This window comes from Nannospalax galili, unplaced genomic scaffold, assembly GCF_000622305.1.
Source record: "Nannospalax galili isolate Female #2095 unplaced genomic scaffold, S.galili_v1.0 scaffold652, whole genome shotgun sequence".
Classification (NCBI taxonomy): domain Eukaryota; kingdom Metazoa; phylum Chordata; class Mammalia; order Rodentia; family Spalacidae; genus Nannospalax; species Nannospalax galili.
This window is the reverse complement of record NW_008332152.1, coordinates 2,375,325-2,395,930: the sequence shown is the minus strand read 5'-3', so window position 1 is coordinate 2,395,930 and position 20,606 is coordinate 2,375,325. Positions and strand designations below refer to the sequence as shown.

The following is a 20,606-nucleotide window of genomic DNA, read 5'->3' as shown; positions in this document are numbered from 1 at the left end:
TTTGTCTTTTTGAGAGAGGGTCTCAAAAATAGCTGTAGTCCTGGATTCACCATGGAGACCAGGCTGGCCTCGAACTCACAGAGTTCTGCCTGCCTCTGCCTCCTGAGTGCTGGAATTAAAGGCATACGCCACCACGCCCGGCTGCTTTCTTTTTCTATTTAACAAAATTACATTTATCTATTTTGTGTGTCCATTTGTATGTGCCAAGGTGCACGTGTGGAGGTCAGAGGACAACCTGTTGGAATTGACTCTTTCTTCCCTCTACCATATGTGTCCTGGGGATAGAACTCTGGTCATCAGGCTTAGTGGCAAGCACCCTTACCCTCTGAACCATCTCACCAGCCCTGTTTATAGTTTGTTTTTCTGAGACAGGGTTTCATATAATCAAGGCTGGTCTCAAACACACTGTGTAGCCAAGGATGACCTTGAACTGATTCTCACCTCCACCTCCCAAATGTGAGATGATAGGTGTGTATCACTATGCCTGGTTAATGTCCACTTTATCAGTCAGCCTCCAAGGAGAGACCAGAGCCCCCAGTGAGGGTCTTTCTGCCACTCAGAATCTGTTCGCCTCCCCATCTTCCACTCACTTTCAAACACACGCATACAGTGAGTAGTCCATACCACAAGACTCACCCCACTGTGTATTCTAATCTTGTGCACGGGCCCCATTTATGATCCCTTGTGGTCAACTGAATAAGGACACCCCTCAAGAGTACCCCCCCACCAACTGTATGGAACCTGTGAGGTCACCTAATGTGGCCAAAAGGACTGCTTATATGGTTTGACTGAGACAGGGAAGCTCTCCTGGACCATCCAGGCAGCCCTGCATGTATCACAGGTGGTCTTGCATGCACCACCACAGGCATCCTTATGAGAGGTGGACTTGACCATGTATGGAGGGGACAGCCCTGAGCCCACAGAGGCCAAAATGAAGAAGGAAAGTCTCAACCAAGGGACACCTGGAGCCCTAGAAGCTGGTGGTAAGGGGGGGGCTCTCCCCCAAATCAGGGCTATTGTTTTTAAGCTACTGTTACTGTGGGGGGAGGAGTGTGTGTGTGTGGTGATTAGCTGTAGCTAATGACTAGACTCCAAGAGAAGAGCAGTCTTTCTCTAGCCAGGAATCAACCTCAGCATCCACTGATGTCTGTGATGTTAGAGACATGCCACTGGACTGGACTCTGGGGGATAGGACCCCCAGTGTGTGGCTCACCAGTCTCTGAGCATCCGGCAGACATGGTTTCACATCTTTTACGCTTTGCTCTATTTTGCTTGGAGAATTCTGAACCCCAAGTCTGCACAAATGCAGTTCCTAGTGGTTCCCACACCTGACCTGCCACCTCCACCTCCCAAATGTGAGATGATAGGTGTGTATCACTATGCCTGGTTAATGTCCACTTTATCAGTCAGCCTCCAAGGAGAGACCAGAGCCCCCAGTGAGGGTCTTTCTGCCACTCAGAATCTGTTCGCCTCCCCATCTTCCACTCACTTTCAAACACACGCATACAGTGAGTAGTCCATACCACAAGACTCACCCCACTGTGTATTCTAATCTTGTGCACGGGCCCCATTTATGATCCCTTGTGGTCAACTGAATAAGGACACCCCTCAAGAGTACCCCCCCACCAACTGTATGGAACCTGTGAGGTCACCTAATGTGGCCAAAAGGACTGCTTATATGGTTTGACTGAGACAGGGAAGCTCTCCTGGACCATCCAGGCAGCCCTGCATGTATCACAGGTGGTCTTGCATGCACCACCACAGGCATCCTTATGAGAGGTGGACTTGACCATGTATGGAGGGGACAGCCCTGAGCCCACAGAGGCCAAAATGAAGAAGGAAAGTCTCAACCAAGGGACACCTGGAGCCCTAGAAGCTGGTGGTAAGGGGGGGCTCTCCCCCAAATCAGGGCTATTGTTTTTAAGCTACTGTTACTGTGGGGGGAGGAGTGTGTGTGTGTGGTGATTAGCTGTAGCTAATGACTAGACTCCAAGAGAAGAGCAGTCTTTCTCTAGCCAGGAATCAACCTCAGCATCCACTGATGTCTGTGATGTTAGAGACATGCCACTGGACTGGACTCTGGGGGATAGGACCCCCAGTGTGTGGCTCACCAGTCTCTGAGCATCCGGCAGACATGGTTTCACATCTTTTACGCTTTGCTCTATTTTGCTTGGAGAATTCTGAACCCCAAGTCTGCACAAATGCAGTTCCTAGTGGTTCCCACACCTGACCTGCCAGGAAAAAGTCACAGTCAAGCACAAAGCCAAGGCCATCCCCCAGCCACAAGACCCTCCCCAGAGGTCTCCTAGCTCCTGGTTTGCCTTAAAGTCCTGTGTGTAAGTTTGGCACAGTGGCACAAGCCTGGGGAGCAGAAGCAGGGGATTGAGAACTGGAGGCCAGCCTGGAATCATCCAGTCTCAACCAAACCAAACCAGAAGTCTGTGTTCGAAAACTGTGCAGCTGTAAAGTGTGCATGGACTCAGAATGGCCACTCGGTTTACAGACTTACACCATCCCTGCTCCCTGAGGAAGTGGCTGTTTGCTTCACAGCTATGCAAAGGCAGCCACTGAGGGGCTAAGTGGATGATGCACAACTCCCAGGAAGTCAAAGTGGAATCTGAACCCAGCCATGCCTTTGCCATGATCTGCCTTCATGCCCCTCCTCATAGGGGCCCTCCCCTGAAGCTGCCCGATTCTGCTCAGCGTCCCTGTCTAGCTCAGCCGCAATTCATGTCACTTCCTTGCTGTGCAGTAGGGGTGGACCTGCCACTGTGTCCTTTCCATGAGCTTACCCCAGGCCTTCCATGGGGGCCTTGGTAGGGAGGAAGCCTGTCCCTCCTGGCCCCACCTCTTCACCTCAGTGACATCTACCTGCACATTGTGGGGTAGAGGAGGAGGCAGAGAGTCAGCAGAGGGGCAGGCCCAGGAGACAGGATGGGGTGGGCGAAGGGAGCCAGCTGCCCTTAGACTCAGCCTGGCTCGACACTGGTGAACCCTTAGGCCTTTCCCAGACTAGCCTATGAACACCAAGTGGGAAACAGGATTGCCAAATTCCTCGGGCTTTAGAAGACTAAAGCTTGGATTCCCAGCCCAGGCTCCCCAGCTTTCCCAGTACAAATGTGTGGCCTAGCCAGCTCTCCAGGTCTTCCCAGCCACAAAGGTGTGGAAGCAGAGCTCGGTGGCCAGGAGGGTGCTGAGGCTGGACCTTGGTGGAGCTCCCTGCCGCTCCTGGCTCCTTCCTGCTGGCCTCCACCCAAACTCCCGCCTGCACACCTTCTGCTCATTAATTCCTAGTCGTTGGGTTCAGTTATCCATGAGCCAGAAGATGTTCCAGCTCCAGGTAGAGGAGACGGAGCGGCCAGGGACTTGGCCCAGCCCCACACCTCGGTTTTGTACCCAGGTTCGTGCTCTGCTAGACCGGGTGGGACACAGGGCTCTAGAGGAGGAATGCAGAGACCAGGCCTGGGATGTCCCGGGCAGCGTCGAAGGACAGAGGCTGAGGCCCAAGCCCTCCCCGCTCACTCCCAGGCGCGGGCCTTTCTGCAGCACCTGTGACCGCTCCTTTTGTGCCCGCCTAGGACTTCCCCGGGCACCTGCCAGGCGGGCCCACGTCCCCGCCCCGGGGGCAGACGGACCCCAACCTGCCCGCCGTCAGAACCCGCTGCTCTCAGGAGCCTGTGTAAGACCTTCCGCTCCGCGGGTCCCCGCCTCCTCCCGCCCCTCGGGCAGTCGCGGGAGGGACGGGCGGAGGGCGGGGACCTGGGCTGCACCCAGCCGGCTCCCGCAGTGCCGTCAGAGCGCAGTTACCGCCGGACTCCCGGCGCCGAGGTCCGGCGCTCCGACTTCCAGCGGCCCCGGTCTCGGCGCTCTGAGGTCTCCGCGCCCCGGCGTCTCGGCAGCTCCAGATCTCAGCACCCCAAGGTCCCCGCAGCCCCAGGGCTCCGCACCCCAAGGTCCCCGCGCCCCGACGTCCGGAGACCCGGGGTCTCCGAGCTCTGGTCTCCGCGCCCACCATGCCGCCAAGGTGAGTCCTCAGCGGGGCGCGTCCGGTGAGTGGGCGGAGAGGAGAGAACTGCGCGCTGCGGCCAGATCGCGCCCGGAGTGGGGCGGAGAGCGCCCCGACCGTAGCCCCCGGGCCCCGGGTCCCCGGCATCTGAGCGCTCGTGGGCTCACTTGGGCGGCCGCGGGAAGTGGGCGGTCACCTGTCCGGCCGTGAACGGTAGGGGGCGGCGCGGGCCGAACTGTGACACCCAGGGACCCGGCGCGCGTGGGCGGCTTGGGGGAGGCTCCCTGCAGAGGAAGGGCGAGACCCAGCCTGGAGGAGGTGCAGGAGACACGCTCAGGCACAGGCTCACCCGCCGCCTCCCTTCTTCCAGACCCTGCTGATTTCCCAGAAGGAAGGATGTGTGATACCTCAAAGGCCAGCTGGTACCCAGTCCTTGGTGACAGAGCACCTGCCCCATACACTTGCCCCCCGCCCCCCAGCAGATCCAAACTGGGCAGTGAGGGGCTGCTGGGAAGGGGAAGTGTGTGTGTGTGTGTGTGTGTGTGTGTGTGTGTGTGTGTGTGTACAGTTTTGCACTATGGCTTTTAAAAAATATATTTATTTATTATTTTTATTTTATGTGTATGGAGTGCATTGCCTGCATGTGTGTAAGTGCATCCCTGTCGGGCAGTGCCCGTGGAGATCAGAAGAGGGCATCAGATCCCCTGGAACTGGAGTTATGCTATGGAAGGTTGTTAGCAGCCATGTGGGCACTGGGAATTGAACCCAAGTCCTCTGCAGGAGCAACCAGTGTTCTTAACTGCTGAGCCGTCTCTCCAGGCCTTGCACTCTGACTTGTTATTAAAATATCCCTTCAGACACTTGTGCAGTGGACACCCTGTGCCCCTTGGTGACCTGGTGACACCCTCTGTCTGCAGGGGTGCTACCCACCAAAGTCCTCAGTCTGTAGGCGATGATGGGGCTCGTGAGTTTGTGTGTGTGTGGTCCTTAGGCCTAGGACATGCCTTCATGCATGGGGTAGGGGTGCTGCCCATTCTAAGGGCAGAGGTCCCTTTGGCTCCCCAGGGGTTTCTCTCCAAACAAATCTGAGAATTCCTGGGCTGCTCTGGAGGGAAGAGCACAAGATTTCAGGTGTTGGAGGTACATGACAACACAAAGAGGCAGCCAGGCCCCACTGCCGGGGCTTACCCCAGATGGGCTTGGGGGTAGGACAAGTCCTGACTAAAGTATCCCAAGCCACTATGGGGTAGAGTACAGATCCCCTGTCACCTGGGAGTCCTCTTGTGGCTGTTAAGAGGAGGTGGCTAGTCTGAGGCACAAGGTCTCATGTGAGGCTGACATCTTAGCTGAAGAAGGACTGGAATGTGAAGTCCCACCAGGTTTGGTTTCAGATGGCCCTGTCCTCACCTGAGCCTGCCTGCCTTGGGGCCATCAGGTGTCTTCCATCTCCGGCACCTCACTGCAGCCTCTCGCAGTCCTGTGTCCCACCCCAGGATGGTGGAGTCATGGAGAGAGGACACAGTCCTTGGCCTGGCAGTGGCTCTCGCTGCCCTTTCTCATCATGCTCATCAATTGTTTTTTAGAGTTAGGAAGCTGCCAGGCCCTGGGGACTTGCAGTGGGGAGGGCAGGGAGATGTATGGTCCCTGCTAGACTCCCTGAGTTCTGTGGAGAACCAGCAGAGGGTGCCCCTCTGGGAGGCAAGCTCTTGTTTCTAGTGGGTGCCACTGTCTCCTGCCTCTGGGAAGCAGCCCCCCAGTTTGGAGGAAGCACTGTCTCACCTGTCTTTCTGCTTGGTCTTTTCTAGTCTTTACCTGGTCTTGCTGCTGCTCAGTGGCCTGCACGCCGGTAAGTTGGGATGCTTTACACTGAGGGGTGAATACCCACTTTGAACCCCTAGCCTGCTGTACTGTGGGGATCATAGACACAGGGCATTAGGGGTGGCCCGGCCATAGCCCCTGCTGCTTTCCCAGGGGCCCTTTGGAGAAAGCTGGGTCCACACACCTAGGTTGATATGCAGGGTTGCAGGTCATAAAGGGAACACCTTCCCCAGACCCATACTGTTGCAGCTCTCTGTGCTGGGAGCTTCCTGTCTCTTCTGGTCTCTTTGCCCATCAGCGCACCACGCCATATAAACCACCACTTTTGGGAAGAGCTGGGAGCAGGACACTGCAAAAGCCAGAGAGGGTCCAAAAATGGAAGCGTGTGGCAGAGGCTGCACAAATGGAAGCTTACATCCCATACCTGGGCTGATACAGGACCCTCACTGCCCTCCTGGTGAACCTTATGGGGAAGGATAGGGTTGGTGTTTGAGTCTTGAGCCACCCTTGGGAAATAAATTGTGCTGCTTTTAAATCGTTGCAGAGAATGAAATCAAGGAAGTCCAGGCAATGGTGGGCAGCGACGTGGCGCTCAGCTGCATCCACCCCAACCAAAGCCATTTCGACTTGAATGATCTCTTCGTCTATTGGCAAATCAGTGACTTGGGCACCGTGGTGGCTTACTACCTGTCTGAGAACAAGTCTGATGCTCATGAGGCCAGCCAGTACAAGAACCGGGCCCATATGTTGCTGGACCGCATGAAGCAGGGCGACTTCTCGCTCTACCTGCAGAATGTCACCCCCCAGGACACCCAAAAGTTCGAGTGCCTGGTGTTTTGGAAGTCCACATTAACAAGGGCTTTGAAAAAGGAGGTCAGGCTGCACGTGGCGGGTAAGACCCTTGAAGCAGAAAACTGGTTTCATGCAGCCTCATACCCTGGAGAAGTTTCAGCCTGGATGCTGAACAGGGAAAGCATGCAGCTCTGAGGCTACTTCATAACCCAAGGCCACCTCCTTACCATCTTTGACTTCAGCTCTCTAACTCAACTCAAAGCAGATTTTTTTTTTTTTAATGAGTGAGTAGGGGTGGGGTGATGGCTCAGTTGACAAAGTGTTTGCTGTGCAAGCCTGAGGACCTGAGTTCAATCCCCAGCTAGGTGTGGTGGCACACATTATAATCCCAGCCCTGGAGAGCAGAGACAGGTGGATCCTTAAGGCCTGCTGGAAGCCAGCCTGGCTACTTGGTGAGCTTTAGGCCAGTGAGAGATCCCATCTCAGAAAACAAGGTGGAGAACTTCTTAGGAGTCACACCTGGGACTGTCCTCTGGCTTCTACACACACAAATCACATGCAGCCCCCACACCAACATGTACACACACACACACACACACACACACACACACACACACACAGTGACAGAGGAGTGCTGGAACACTAAATGAGGTCAGGCTTTGGGGGAAAACTTAGTCCCCCAGGGTCTCCAGGAGAACGGTAGGGAGGGAGACAAATGTGCCTCGGGGAGAAGCTCTAGATTCACACGAGGGGCTAGGAGTTGGTGTGGATACCGCCATTGCCTGCCAGGCTCGGTGGCTCCCTTGTTGGGGGTAGCAGGAGGATTAGTTACTTTTGTGCCACTATGACCAAAATATCTGATATACACGACTTAAAGGAGCAAAGATTTTCAGGGTGTGGTGGCACATACCTTTAATCCCAGCACTCAGAAGGCGGAGGCAGGCAGATCTTTGGGAGTTCTAGGCCAGCCTTGTGTATATAGTGAGACCCTGTCTCAAACAAATAGGGAGCAAACATTTATTTTGGCTGGTGGTTTCAGAGGATTTCAGTCCAGTCTGGTGTGGAAGGAATGAGGAGGCAGCCCAGCTCCTGGCAGGAGCGTGTGGCAGAGGCCGTTTAGACCACAGCAGGCCATGACCTAGAGAAAGGGTCTTACTGGGCCTTGGCTCTCTTTCCTTTTACCTCTTATTCTGTCCCGTCTCCTAGCACTTGGGATGATGTGGTCCACATTCGGAGTGCGTCCTCCTTCGGTTAACCCCCTGGAAACCCCTCACAGACATGCCTAGAGGTGTATCTTAGTCTTGTCAGGTTGGCAGTGAGGACTCGGCCATTGTGCTGGACTCGACAGGCAGCACGAGCTACTCTGACCATTTGCTCCGGGCAGCCCTCCCCCTGGGCTGAGCCTCCCTCACCACTGCCTCTCTCCCCTGCAGCAAACTTCAGCCTGCCTGTCGTCCACAGCAGTAACCCCTCCCAGGGCCAGGAGCTCACTTTCACCTGCATATCCACAAATGGCTACCCAAAGCCCAACTTGTATTGGATCAACAGGACAGACAACAGCTTGATGGATGAGGCTCTGCAGAACAGCACTGTCTCCTTGAATGAGCGAGGCCTGTATGACGTGATCAGCATCCTGAGGATCCCGTGGGCCCTCCATGTGAACGTCAGCTGCTGTGTAGAGAATGTGGTTCTCCACCAGAACCTCACCAGCATCAGCCAGGGAGGTGAGACCCAGGCTGGGGCACAGGGACTTAGGGAGCATCTAGGGTTGGGAACAGAGCCCTCCAGGTGACCAGAGAGACCCAGGGCCTTGAACAGACTCCTCCTGACAGGTAACACATATCAAAAAACCATTGGGTGATGGAGGAGAGTTAGGCGCAGTGACAAAGAGGGGTTCTTGGTTTCTGAGGGCAGGGACAGGGATCCTGCTTAGGTCCAGCACATGGTGACCTGTACTCATTGTCCAGGTTAGTGTGATTGTCACCCATAGAGGCAGTGTGTTGAGCTCTCTCTATCAGTGAAGACTGAGGCTCTGCAGAGCCTGGCAGAAGTTAGGATGGAGGCCACCCTGGGCAACTCCCCCCATTCTCTGCCTTTGAGCATGTATGTGCCCCTCAGGGAATCCAGCTGAGCCCTTGGCCTGGGGCTGAGGTTCCAGGTCTCGTAGTAGGGCAGGGGAGCCTCACCTGAAGGAGCGTCCCCTACACCAGCCTGAAATTTGGGACTTACAGTGATGTCAGGGCAGTTCTCTGAAAGCTACTTCCCTCTTCTTTCCCATGGAAAATACCCTTTCTTTAAGAGACTTTAAGTCTTGGGCCATTTTCCCACTTTCCTCTTCTCTCTCTCTCTCTGTCTCTCTCTCTCTCTCTCTGTCTCTCTCTCTCTCTCTCTCTGTCCCTTCCTTCCTTCCCTCTCTCCCTCCCTCCTTCTCTCTCCCTTTCTTCCTTCTTTCCTTCTCTCTCTCTCTCTCTCTCTCTCTCTCTCTCTTTCATTTTTACACAGAGTCTCATGTAGCCCAGGCTGGCCTCTAACTCACTATTATAGCCAAGAATGACCTTGAATTCTTGACCCCTCTGCCTCCACTTCCAGAGTGCTGGGATTACAGGTGTGTTCTACCATGCCCAGTTTCTGTGGTGCTGGATTGAAACCAGGGCTCTGTGTGCTAAGCAGGCACTCCACCAACACATCTACATCCCCAGCCCCTTTTCCTTTTCTTATAGAAACTTCCATTGGAAACAAAGACATGTTCACAGAGAACCCACAGACACGCCAGGAGGAGAAAATCATGGCCCTTTTCAGCATCCTGGCAGTTCTCTTGGTGGCAGCCGTTATTTCGGGTTGGGTTTGCAGAAGCAAGTGTCCTCACAGAAGATACACAGGTATGCACAAGGGGGGCTGATGGCTCATTGCACTGGTGTCAGCACTCTCTTCTTCCCACACTCTGCAAGGTGCATTTGAGATCCAGTTTTAAAAGCCCAAGTGTGCAGAGTGACTGTCCGAAGCCTCCCAGAAGAGGGTTAGACACTCTGCTCCGTTCCTGATAGAGCTAAGCCAGCAGGAGGCAAAGCCCCATGCTCCAGGCTCAAGGGCTGATGGAGTCTGGATTCAGAGGTGGGATGGAGTTCATTTCTGTGGAAGGCAACTGAGGTTGCTCTAAGTCACAGGCAAGGCTGTGTGCCTGGAGCTTTATGCACCCCAAGGACGGGCCCAGAAAGTGAGATGAAGTCACAAAGCCAGTGAGAAGGGTAGAAAAGCTCTTTGCATGAGCCACAGTGTGGAGCCTATGGCTAGGTAGAGGCTGGAGACCCTGGAGGACCCAGAAAGGGGGTTAGGCTAAATGGAGCCCCATGACCACTGCATGGGTCACAACCCCACTCAGCCTTTGACAGCTTCTTCCCTTTCCCATGAGCTGCACTTAGGTTCCCAGTTTATGGCCAATACTTAGCTGTATCAGAAATACTTTCTATTGCCCCTGGCCCTCTGCGGAACTGGCTGGGCTTTGTTAGGGTCCCTGACCCAGAGACACAGAACATCTTAAATGCTTTCCACATACTTGTCCCTTAAAATCCATCTCCCCTCAAAAGCAGTTTGGTCTGGGGAGCACTTCCTGGGATCCCTCCCCCCACTGAGGGATGGTGGGCAGAGGGGGGGCACTGCTGTGAGCTCGGGATCACTATCGTTTGAAGCACACACATACCCAATGCCTGGAACCTCTCTGTTTTGACCCACAGGTCCCCGGACTGTGGTGCTGGAGCACGAACTCACAGGTGAATATGCCAGTGTTGGGGGATTGGAGGGTTGGGAAGCAGGTTAGCGTGGCTGCTGCCACCTCCCACACCTTCAGAAACCCTCAGTAACCTTCAACTGTTAGATTTAAACACCTCATGAGTCCAGAAATACAGAAACCCTGTCTTGTGTCCACTGCCTAACATTTCATGGTAGAAATTCCCAGACCTTGCACAGCAGAAAGCCTGGCACAGGTCCCCAAGCCCCTTCTGCCTCTGGGTGTTAGGTTTGTGAAAAGACCAGGACCACTGGAGATCACTCTGAGGCGAGAAAAGGAGAAATTTATTGGGATGGACGGGCTGCTGGACCGCTCCCACGGGAAAAAGGAGCAGCAGTTTCTCGTCACAATAGGCTGGATTTTACAGGATTTTTCTGTTGTGGGTAAGGGGAGGTAAGACTGTAGCCGGTGCCTTGGTAGTCGGGGGATCACTTAGGTGTTTTTCAGCTTTTCGGTTGCTGCGATGGAACACTGCTGTTATGATCAGGGTGTGTCGTTAAAGCAAAGGTCAGATGGTTACTGAGAAACTAGGATGCTTTACTTTCTGTTTCCCAGAATGCTACCCACCAGGTTGTGATCGCCATGTTGCTGGTCAGTAGTGACTCCATCTTGGGGCATAGTTTGACCTGACACTGGGGCCTAGAGTAAGTGTAACTCCAGCTTCCTTGGACATGGCCTGCTCTGTCTCCAGTGGCTCAGCGTCCCTTGGGGATGTGCACCTGTGGGTTCCAGAACTGCAGGTGGCAGGCACACCTTCTGTCATCTCCAAAGGTGTGGGCTTATATCCCAATTTTGAAAAATCATGCCGGGCACGGTGGCGGACACCTTTAATCCCAGCACTTGGGAGACAGAGGCAGGGGGATCTCTGTAAGTTTGAGGCCAGCCTGGTCTGTATAGTGAGTTTCAGATAGCTGGGGCTACAGGGAGATCCTGTCTCAAAAGAGACAGGAAAAAAAAAAAAGAAAAATCACACACATGAGGTGTTGGTTGCCCACCAGGAAGTGGTCCTGGCTGTGAAGGGCTTTGCCATTTCAAACTGAACCTTGTTTTTCTCTGTCTTAGGGGTGGTAGAGTGTGTGGTCCCCACAGTATGGTGGGGCCTGCTTACCCAGGTGAGCAGGTATTGATGAACGACTGAAGGAGACATGCTCCCAGGGCTGTGCCAGCCAGTGTCAGGTCACTTTTAAGCAAACTCACTGAAGGAATCTGGGCGTCCTGGTGCTAAACCAGTCAGGTGGTTCCTGTGGCCGGCTGCTTCCAGTACTCAGTCCTTCACTCCTCACCAATATGAGTCCTGGGAAGAATCCTGTCATTGCCCCCAAAATGCAGAGGAGGGCTGGGGGTTGCTCGGTGGCGAGTGCTCACCTGGCAGGCAGGCATGAGGAGGCGGGACTTGGCTTCACCTTCCTCTCATCTTCCCACCTAGATCATGCTTGACGGGACTCTGCCCAGGATGTGGACAGGGCTTCTGTGAGATGCCACCCAGTGGACATCAGACACAACTTGAGAATGGACTCCGACAGGCCTGGTGGCAAAGGGGACACTGAGCTGTCTGCTTGTGTGCTATGATCGTGGACAGGAGCCCTAGCCTTGAGGGGCACGGAGGGTTGATCCCTGGAACCAACCAACTGGGCAGTGCTGACCGGACTAAAGGAGGCTTCTCCAGGGGAGCAGCAGCCCTGGAACATGGAGCCCCCAGTGAGTGGCTCCCCCTCAGCCTCCAGCACAGATAGGAGGAGCTTGTGGGGGATGATCCTCTCCGGAAGGAAACAGAGCACATGACTCACCCCAAGCCTGCATGGAGGACAGGAGCCTTCCTGGGGATTCCGGTTCTTTAAGACTGAAGGAAAGGCATTTGGTCCACTCTGAAAGTGCCTGAAGAATCCACGGGAGATATTTCCCTGCAAGATCTTCAGTGGGAAGAAAGCCTGACCTCACCTGGTTTGGGCCTAAGCTACTTTGACCTCCTAGGGGATGAATGGGGTTTTGTCCACAGAAAACCTGCCCCAGGGCTGATGGATGGCTCAGAGGTTTCAGGGGCCCTTGGCTTTGCAACGTAAAAGGAATTTGCCTTGGAGCAAAACATGGCTGTCTGCTGCAGACTGGCATGTCACCATAATCACCAGAGGCCCTTGAGCCCAACTGTGCCATGCATACAGAGGCCTCCTGCCAGCCACAAGCTCTTTCAGAATGAACTCCACTCATCCGTACCTGGCCTCAACCACCCATCCTGCTGAAGGTTGTCAAGAAGACCTCATCTCCTGCCCACGCCCTGGAACTACCGGCCCACCAGGTGGCTGCAGCCTCCCAGGCCTCTGTGTTGTTGGCTAGAATGGGTCCAGCAGTTTTTTGGTTCTAGGAAGTTGGCTGCCTGGTAACCCAGGTGTGCACACGCTCCAGGAAGATGTGGTGAGGTGAGGAGCATGAATTCCCCTCTGGGACAGAGCATCTGACCCTGGTTGTGGGCAAGCTCCCTCCTTATTTCCCACCCAGAAACCCCGGACAAACAGACTGCTTGGTGTGCTGCTGTCCCTCAGGGCTGACGGAGGTGTAATGTCTGTGTGTCTCAGACCCGGGCAGCACAAGAATGAGAAATGAGGCCCTTGGACAGGCTGAGGGACCAGTGCTGTTATGAGGATCTGCCCAGAGTCTTCACAAGGACTTCAGAAAGAGCATAACAAGAGGCCCACCCGACTGTCCGGGAAAGCATTAGGTGTGTGCATCTGTAAAGGAGCCATAGTCACGATGGGTCGAGTCGGCAGCTGCAGCAAAAAGAGCTCAAGAAGCTGCTGGGGTGCTTCAGGCCTGTGCGCAGCACCCGAAGTGACCCCAGATGCCTGGGCCTGTGCCTGCCGGGGACCCCTCCTCTGGGACACAGCCATGCATTACCTTCAGTTTCTGCCCCCACAGAATGTCTCTTGGCGAAGCCTCGGAACCCAGGCGGGCCACAGCGACCCAGCAGGGAGACCCAGTCCGCTTCCACTTTTCCTGTCAGATGTCAGTTCTCTTAACCCAGCACTCAGGAGGCAGAGGCAGGTAGATCTCTGAGTTCCAGGCCAGCCAGGGCTATATAGTGAGACCCTCTGTCTCAAAGAGAGGGGGGGCAGGAGCTGGCCCTGTGCCTCTGTAGCTCTCCTGCCCCGGGGCACCAGGCACACTGTTGCCACCACCCCCACCACTTACTTTGACATGGGGAACCCTCACCAACTGTGCCTCTGTGGCTCTTCCTGGACCCTGGGCTCTCCAGTCACCATACCCTGCTGACCCTGGCAGGTGGTCCTCTCTCCACCTGCTACTTCCCAAGGGCCCCTGGGAGCCTCCTCCCTCAGCACGTTAGCGTTCGTGAGACCTGCCCTGTAACCTCTGCCTCCCTCAACCCCAAACCTTGCTGCTAGCTCTTTATCTAGGTTGTAGATGGGCTGGATTCCAATGTTCTTCCAGCCCCTTCCAGAAACTTGTCAAGGGATTACAAGATGTACACTGTGCCTTGTGTCCGGTGGCTTTTGTCAGTGCAGTGAGCTGGGGCTGGCTGTTCTTGCCGCTGGTGCCTCCACATGCGCGGTTCCATCCTGAAAGGCATGTGGTCAGTCACTCTAGGAGTTTGTTATGGTTCCCGTGCAGAAGCCAGGGGTGTGGCTCAGCAGCCCACAAAGCAGCCCAGCCCTACCACAGAGGTGCTCCTCAGAGGCCATGGGGAGAGTCCCTCTGACCTGATAGGTGGGCAGGGCATGTGGCCCCAGCCTGGGCTCATCTTATCTGCCCGTTTCCCCTCTGTGAAGTGAGGCCTCTGGAGCTGGCCTCTGTCTCCTAACCTGAGCAGCCCAGGCTCCTGATGGGCCCCCGACTCTGGAGAGCAGCTGAGGTGCTAGAGAAGGCGGCTTCCCTAGGCTGCTGCCAGGCCTGGCTCTGAAGTGTGGGTGTGATGCCTCAGCCGACTTGCCCATGAGTGAGTCCCTGCAAGGGCCCAACTCCAGCTCGGCTGCCGTGTCACCTCCCAACCCAGCCTTTCAAACAGAGGTCAAGGACACAGCCAACGAGGAGGCCGCCCTTGAGGTCATCTGGAAATGATTTCAGTCTTGGCAGCCCACAGCTCACCCACAGCCCAGAGGGCACCAGGGTGCCAAGGGGGTGTAGACTTGTGTGGGCTCTGGCCACATTCTCCCTGCCTACCCTGAGGCTCTCACCAGGGTTAGAGATCCTCATGCCTGATCATCTGTAGGGAGCCCCTCCTGTTCCTGGGTCCCCAGGAATAGAGAAGCCTTCTTGCTGGCCACTTTCTGGGCAGTCCCGTTCTTGAGATCCCAGACACCCCACATCCTGCACCTCCTAGACTCTTTTCCACAGGAAGTCTTACTGGGGACGAGTGGATTGTTGGCACTTCCCTTAAGAACGCATGCAGCAGCATGAAGTCCCAGCCAGGAGCCCTTTGCCCGCTTGCCTCCCCCGCCACTCTCCTCTCATCCTCTGCAGATACCACACAGTGCTTGTCTCTACTTCCCCTGCCAAGTTGGACCTGGACTTTCCCTCCTCCCCTGCCCAGTCCTCCCTCACCCACCCCTGAGGATCAGAGTGAACTCCTGTGGGCAGGGACCAGGCTGCGGGAGCTGGTTCCTCAGAGAACTGGGGACACCCCCTACCCCAGCGCTCCGAGGCAGCTGGTGTGTTGGGGAGCTGCCAGGCTAGACATAAAGACACAAGAAGACTTGCTTTTAGCAAGTCGAAGCAGATCTCTCACACCCTGAGCTCAGAGCGTGACAGACAGCAAGAAGTCAGGAGCAAACAGCCCAGAGGGCTTCTGGACAGGACTTCTGTGGGGCTGGGCTGGGCAGCGAGTACTTCTCTAAGGTGGGCTAGTGTCTGCTGGGAGGGGCTGCAGTGAGCTGTGATAGCTATTGAGGCTGGGACTGTGAGGCAGCAAACGTCTCCCCTCATAGTCTGGAGAACTGAGGTCTAGAAGCAAGGCATGGGGGAGGGTTTTGAGGGTCCCCCGCCTGGTCCAGTCCCCAGTAGCCCAGCACCCGCACTTGTCTTACAACCTCCAGGCCTCTGTCTTCACATAGTTCCTCTTCTGTTTTGTGTCCGAGGACACCAGATTTAAGATTTCTGGTCACCTAAGCCTGTGTGGCCTCATTCTAACCTGCTAGAACCACAGAAACCCTGTTTGACAGTGAAGATTCTGAGAGTGATGAACCTGTTGGGGGCGGGGGACAGACTCGGAGAGAGGGTGGTGACGACACTGGAGCAGGGATGGGGAACAGGGCACTCAAGGCCCAACCTGGCCAAGGTCCAGACCCACATTTCGGGTTTGGACATTGCCTGAGGCACGGGAGGGCTGGAGCTGCCCCTCGCATTCTTGACCCTGTCCGATGGTCGCCATGCATACGGACCCCATGGCTTCATACCCAGCATCACTCCTAGCTGCTCTCGGTGCCGCATGCCCAGCACAGCCCAGGGGCACCACTGTCCAGTAGCTCTGCCCTCGGTCCCTCTACCTCATCCTCACCACACTGTACCTGAACCAGTCCTGAACATTGGGACGTGTGTGTGACTCCACACACACATGTTGGGTAAGACTCCCTCAGGGTGTCCAGCAGCCCCATCCGCAGGCTGAGGACTCTGGACATGGCCAGGCCCCCACAGCTGCAATGGAGGTATGGTATCTGTCCTCAGGGAGAATGGATGTCACCAAGTTTCTGGGGGAAGGCCTGGGGGACAGGAAACTCTGGTAGAGAAGTACTGACCTTGGGGGCTGCTTTGACATTTGAGGTACAACACGGAAAAGCCATGTATGTGTGGGGGGTATTATATCATGGCTGTCCAGGTCCCAAATGGAAAAGATACCAGTTAAGACTTCAAACTCCAAAACCCAAATACCCTACCACTGCGTGGTAGAATTTAGGGAAAAAGGAAAAAACAAAACAAAACAAAAAAAACCCAACTTGCACTCACTGAGTAACATCTGGGGACATTAACTTGACACAATAGGCCTTAACACAAATGACAGAATGTATGAATTCCAGTGGGGGGCTATAGGGAGGTGTCAGTGTGTCAGGGTGATTAAGACTGATTGAAGGGGAATAAAGATGATTAAGATGTTGTGTATTAAATACACAAAAATTCAATAAAAAATTTTAAAAATCAGGCATATCTTTGTGACTTCAAGGCCAGCCTGGTCTACATAGTGAGTTCTGGGACAGCTGGGGCTACAGGGAGACCCTGTCTCAAAAAAAAGCAAAAATAAATTTTATTATTTTTATTTTATGTGTCTGAGTGTTTTGCCTGCATGTATGTAAGTGCACCATGTGTGTGTAATGCCCACAGAGACCAGAAGAAGATACTGAATCCTCTTGAACTAGAATTAAAGAAGGTTGTTAGCCAGCATGTGGGTACTGGAAATTGAACCCAGGTCCTCCAGAAGACAACAAGTGTCCCTAACCACTGAGCCATCCTTCTCAGTCTTGGAAGTAAAGTGGAACTGTGCTAGGAAAGCTGGGCTGTGGGGTGTTGAAGGGCTCTAAGGGCCATGGGCAGTGAATATACTGGGGCCTCCTTACAGCATTGCTGGCTGAGAAGAGACCACTCTAGGCTTCAAGGCACCTCACACACTCTGAGAGGCTGGTAGGCTTCAGCATGTCAGCACCGGTGAATGACAGCCTGGAGACAAAGGTAAGGCCCAGGTTTTAAGGCCTGACCTGCTTCAGTCAGGAGCACCTCTGACAGGTTGGACTTCCAGTCAGGATGCCCCCCTTGAATTGAGAGCCAGATCCCCACTCCCCACCACAAGCTGCAGTGGCCATCATGAGGCTGGACCACAGTGGTGGAGGCACTGGTGGTCACAGCTCAGGAGATGCCAGGTCTGTCCGCTGCTCTCTACCTGCTGCGGAAGATGCTTGTGGTGCTGCTTGCTCAGCTGCAGCTCCAAAACCGGTATCCGAGACCCTGGGGGACTTTCCGAGCCTGCTCTTAGCCGTTGGCCAAGGGAATGTGTGTGAAGGTTCTGAGCGGCTCAGACTTTCGGAGACGTTCACTTGAGACCTAGGTTCCTGTCCTGATCCAGATGTATCGCTTTTGTTTTGACAACTGCTTTGCTTCTTCATTCATGTACTAAAAAAGAAAGAGAAAAAAAAAAAACCAAAACACTTCCTTTGAGCCTCCTGTGACCTGTTCAGGAAGGAAGAGACTTTGTGTCACAATCTTCACTTTAATTTGTGCTCTGAGGGACCAGGATGAAACGGGTCATACCAGGTGCAGGAGGGAGGGAGGGCAGCCAGCCTGGGCTCCTGCAGACTGTGAGCACACAGCGTGGGAAGGGAAGCACTGTTGGGATGCGACAGGCTGGGCATCTCTTAGCTCCCGTTATATACTAAAGGTCCCCAGAAAAACAAGGTGTATAAAACGCAGTAAGGGCCGCACTGAAGAATTGCTATGCACAGAGCCCTGTCTAGTTAACACGCAGCTGCAGGTCTAACGACAGCTGCTTTGCACTGTGGAAGGAGTTGCTTCGAACTCTTTTCTTCTTTGTGAAAAATCAGGACCAGAGATCAGAAGCAGTGAACTTGGATGTGAGAGACACCTCCCTGGGAACGTCACTGGGGGACAGCTCAGGAGTGAGCTGGGATGGTGAGTTCTTGTCTGCCCCTGTGGTCCAAAAGAGGAAGTGACACTTCAGCCAGCCCAAGAGATGCGTGGGGAAGGATCTTTCTACCGAAGTCTCAAAGCCTGCCTGGCTATCCCAGCGTCCCACTGACAGCAGGGATTACCTGAGATCCCATTTCCTGCAAAAGTTTGAGGGCAGCTCTGCATACCGCAAGGGGTTGGACTCAGGTACCTGCCAGGTGGCCCTTCCCTGAAGCGGTCTTCTGCATAGGGGCAGGTGGTACCTCTCTGGTCAGCTTGGGGGGCCCTGGGAGTGAGGGAGTGACCACATGCTCAGGATGTCTGGTTCATACAGAGCACTAATTGTGCTGGACCAGAGTTCTCTTCAGGCAGCCATGAAGAAAAGTTTAAGGCAGAGGAGGGAATGCTCCTGGGTGGGAGCAGAGAGGGGCCTACCCCAGACCCCTAGGGTGCAGCAGTTGGACTGAGACAGCCCCTACCCTGCAGCCTGGGAGGCTGGGGAAGATCTCCAGAATTCCCCTGTGGGACAATGGAACCCGTTGCCCCTGGGACCAACTCCATCTCACAGGGCTCAAGGCGCATCTCGAACAGTCGGAGGTCCTGCCTGACCGTGTGTGGTGTGTACAGAGGGATGAGCAGGGATGAGTTCTTGCCATGCGCCCTGCCTGCATCCACTAAACTCAGCCCCTCGGGCAGTAGAGAGGTGACAGAGTACCAGACCTGAAGGTGGCAATCAGGAGAGCACCCAGGCCCTCCTGGACCCTCACAGAGCCCTTCAGAGCCTGGGTGCCCAAAGGACAGCCTGTCCAGGGCATCCAGCTGTGCTCCAGGATCAGGGAACACACCACACCCCAGGGGTGCCATATCCAATATCACTCAAAAGCTGTGTCCACAAGTGAGTGTGCTGCCAGTGAGGGCCCCGGGGGAAGGGGGGAGGGGAGGGTTAGACTGGAGGCAATGACAGCAAATGAAATGTTTAAGTTATATCACAGATCCTCTTTATGTCCTTAGGTCAAATTCAGAAGAGCCTCTGCTCCAGAGTGGCTGGATCGTTGACCCCGGCTCACACAAGAGATAGAGCCACTCAGCCAAGGCAAACATTTAAGATTCTGTTCAGTTCCAGGCCTCGGGGCTTCTGTTGGCTACTTGGACTTCTGGGTGGGCCCTGCCCATCTCAATCGATGGGGCTGGGAAAGGAGGAGGGAGGACAGGCACTTCCCCCAGCTGGCTGTCCACTGGGGAGGCCTGGCCTCTGCTACTGGGGGCCCTGTGGTCACTGGCCAGTTGTTCTGTCTCTTGTGGGTGTCTCTATCCACAGCTGTCCAGACAGCCTCCTCTGTCAGCCTCCCGCCACTTCCTCTAGCTTCATGTAATGGGAGAGTCTGCAAAGTCCTCAGTCACCACTCCAATTCGCTGGTGCAGCAGGAAGAGCAAAGCTGCCCCTTCCCAGAGAAGCAGAAGTCCCACCTCACAGCACCAACAAAGGATCAGTCTACCCCACAGAATTCCATGCTTGGCTGCTGTGTCTGTGAGTCCTGCTGTGCTATGCGGCCCCTGGGTGCCCCAGCCTCTGGGTGCTCCCTGGCCTGAGAGGGTTACATTGCTGGATCAAACCCCAGGGCACCATTAGAAAGCTGAGAGTTTATAGTCCAGTTCCATCCCCTGACAGTTACAGGAGAGCTTAGGTGAGACTAGGCATTGGGAAGAAGCTCCTCGTGACTGAGTTAGATATCCTCCCAGGACCCACACCATGCTGGGCCCAGCAAGACCCCAGGGAAACACTGAGGACACCCGTATTAGAGAGAGGGGAATGAGTTGTTCTGATCCAGTTTGGAATCACAAAGGAGTATCCAGGCAGAAGCCAGCAGATCTGAGTTTCTGAAACTTGACCTTAGTACTCGGCAGTTACGCAGAATCCTTACCTAGGATGCACCTGGCAGCCACTGCCCAGAACCTGACCACAGTGCATTGCACCCTAGCTCGATGGTCCCTTACCAGGGCTGAGGAGAGGGTGATTCCAGCAAGACACCCAGGGCACAGTGTTCAGCACAACAATGCTCAGGATGCCCTGCATCCACTGGACCCATCTCTTCAGCCCATCCATGCCCAGCACCTGCGTGGGAACAGTGACGGCGAGACTTGGGATCTGGCTGACAGCTCCCAGTTGCTCCCAGGTGCCCTGCAGAGAGCTCCCTGGTCTCTTAGGCCCCGCAGGGCCCAAGATCCTCTCCCAAGTGTGCATCTGGGTCATGGCATTTCCGTGACCTTCCTGCCTATGAGGCTCTATCTGTCCGGAGTCCTCTGTAGGACTGCAGAGCACCTCCCTTAGATCACAACCCTCCAGTGGACCCATGGGTTAAGCTTATGAATGAGTTTTTTCTAACTTTTCAGTTCAAAGGCCCCACCCACCCTGAAACCTGTGCCTGTATCCCTTTCACAAGTGGCCAGGGGAAGCCCCAGAGCTGGATTGTTTGATCAGGAAACACCCCTCGGCTCTGGACATGCAAATTCTGTGGCTTGGATGCTAGCAGCTCACTAATAAAGAGAATTTCCATTGGTTTGGTTAAAAAATCTTTTTTGTTTTTGACA

At 54.8% G+C, this 20,606-nt stretch overlaps 1 protein-coding gene across 1 annotated transcript; it reads left to right on the top strand.

Annotated features, from left to right (window-relative positions):
* The first annotated feature begins 3,804 nt into the window (after positions 1–3,804).
* On the top strand, positions 3,805–16,329 carry Icoslg (inducible T cell costimulator ligand). The gene is made up of 7 exons (XM_017796713.2): positions 3,805–4,024; positions 5,812–5,852; positions 6,369–6,716; positions 8,050–8,340; positions 9,337–9,495; positions 10,348–10,383; positions 11,827–16,329. The coding sequence occupies exons 1-7, from the start codon at positions 4,014–4,016 to the stop codon at positions 11,835–11,837; spliced, it is 897 nt and encodes a 298-aa protein (XP_017652202.1). The 5' UTR covers positions 3,805–4,013; the 3' UTR covers positions 11,838–16,329.
* The last annotated feature ends 4,277 nt before the right edge of the window (positions 16,330–20,606 follow it).

Excerpts from the sequence above, each read along its gene's own strand:
- Icoslg (XM_017796713.2), top strand. Across the intron at positions 6,717-8,049 it reads GGTCAGGCTGCACGTGGCGG|CAAACTTCAGCCTGCCTGTC; the intron begins GTAAGACCCTTG and ends TCTCCCCTGCAG. Across the intron at positions 8,341-9,336 it reads CACCAGCATCAGCCAGGGAG|AAACTTCCATTGGAAACAAA; the intron begins GTGAGACCCAGG and ends CTTTTCTTATAG.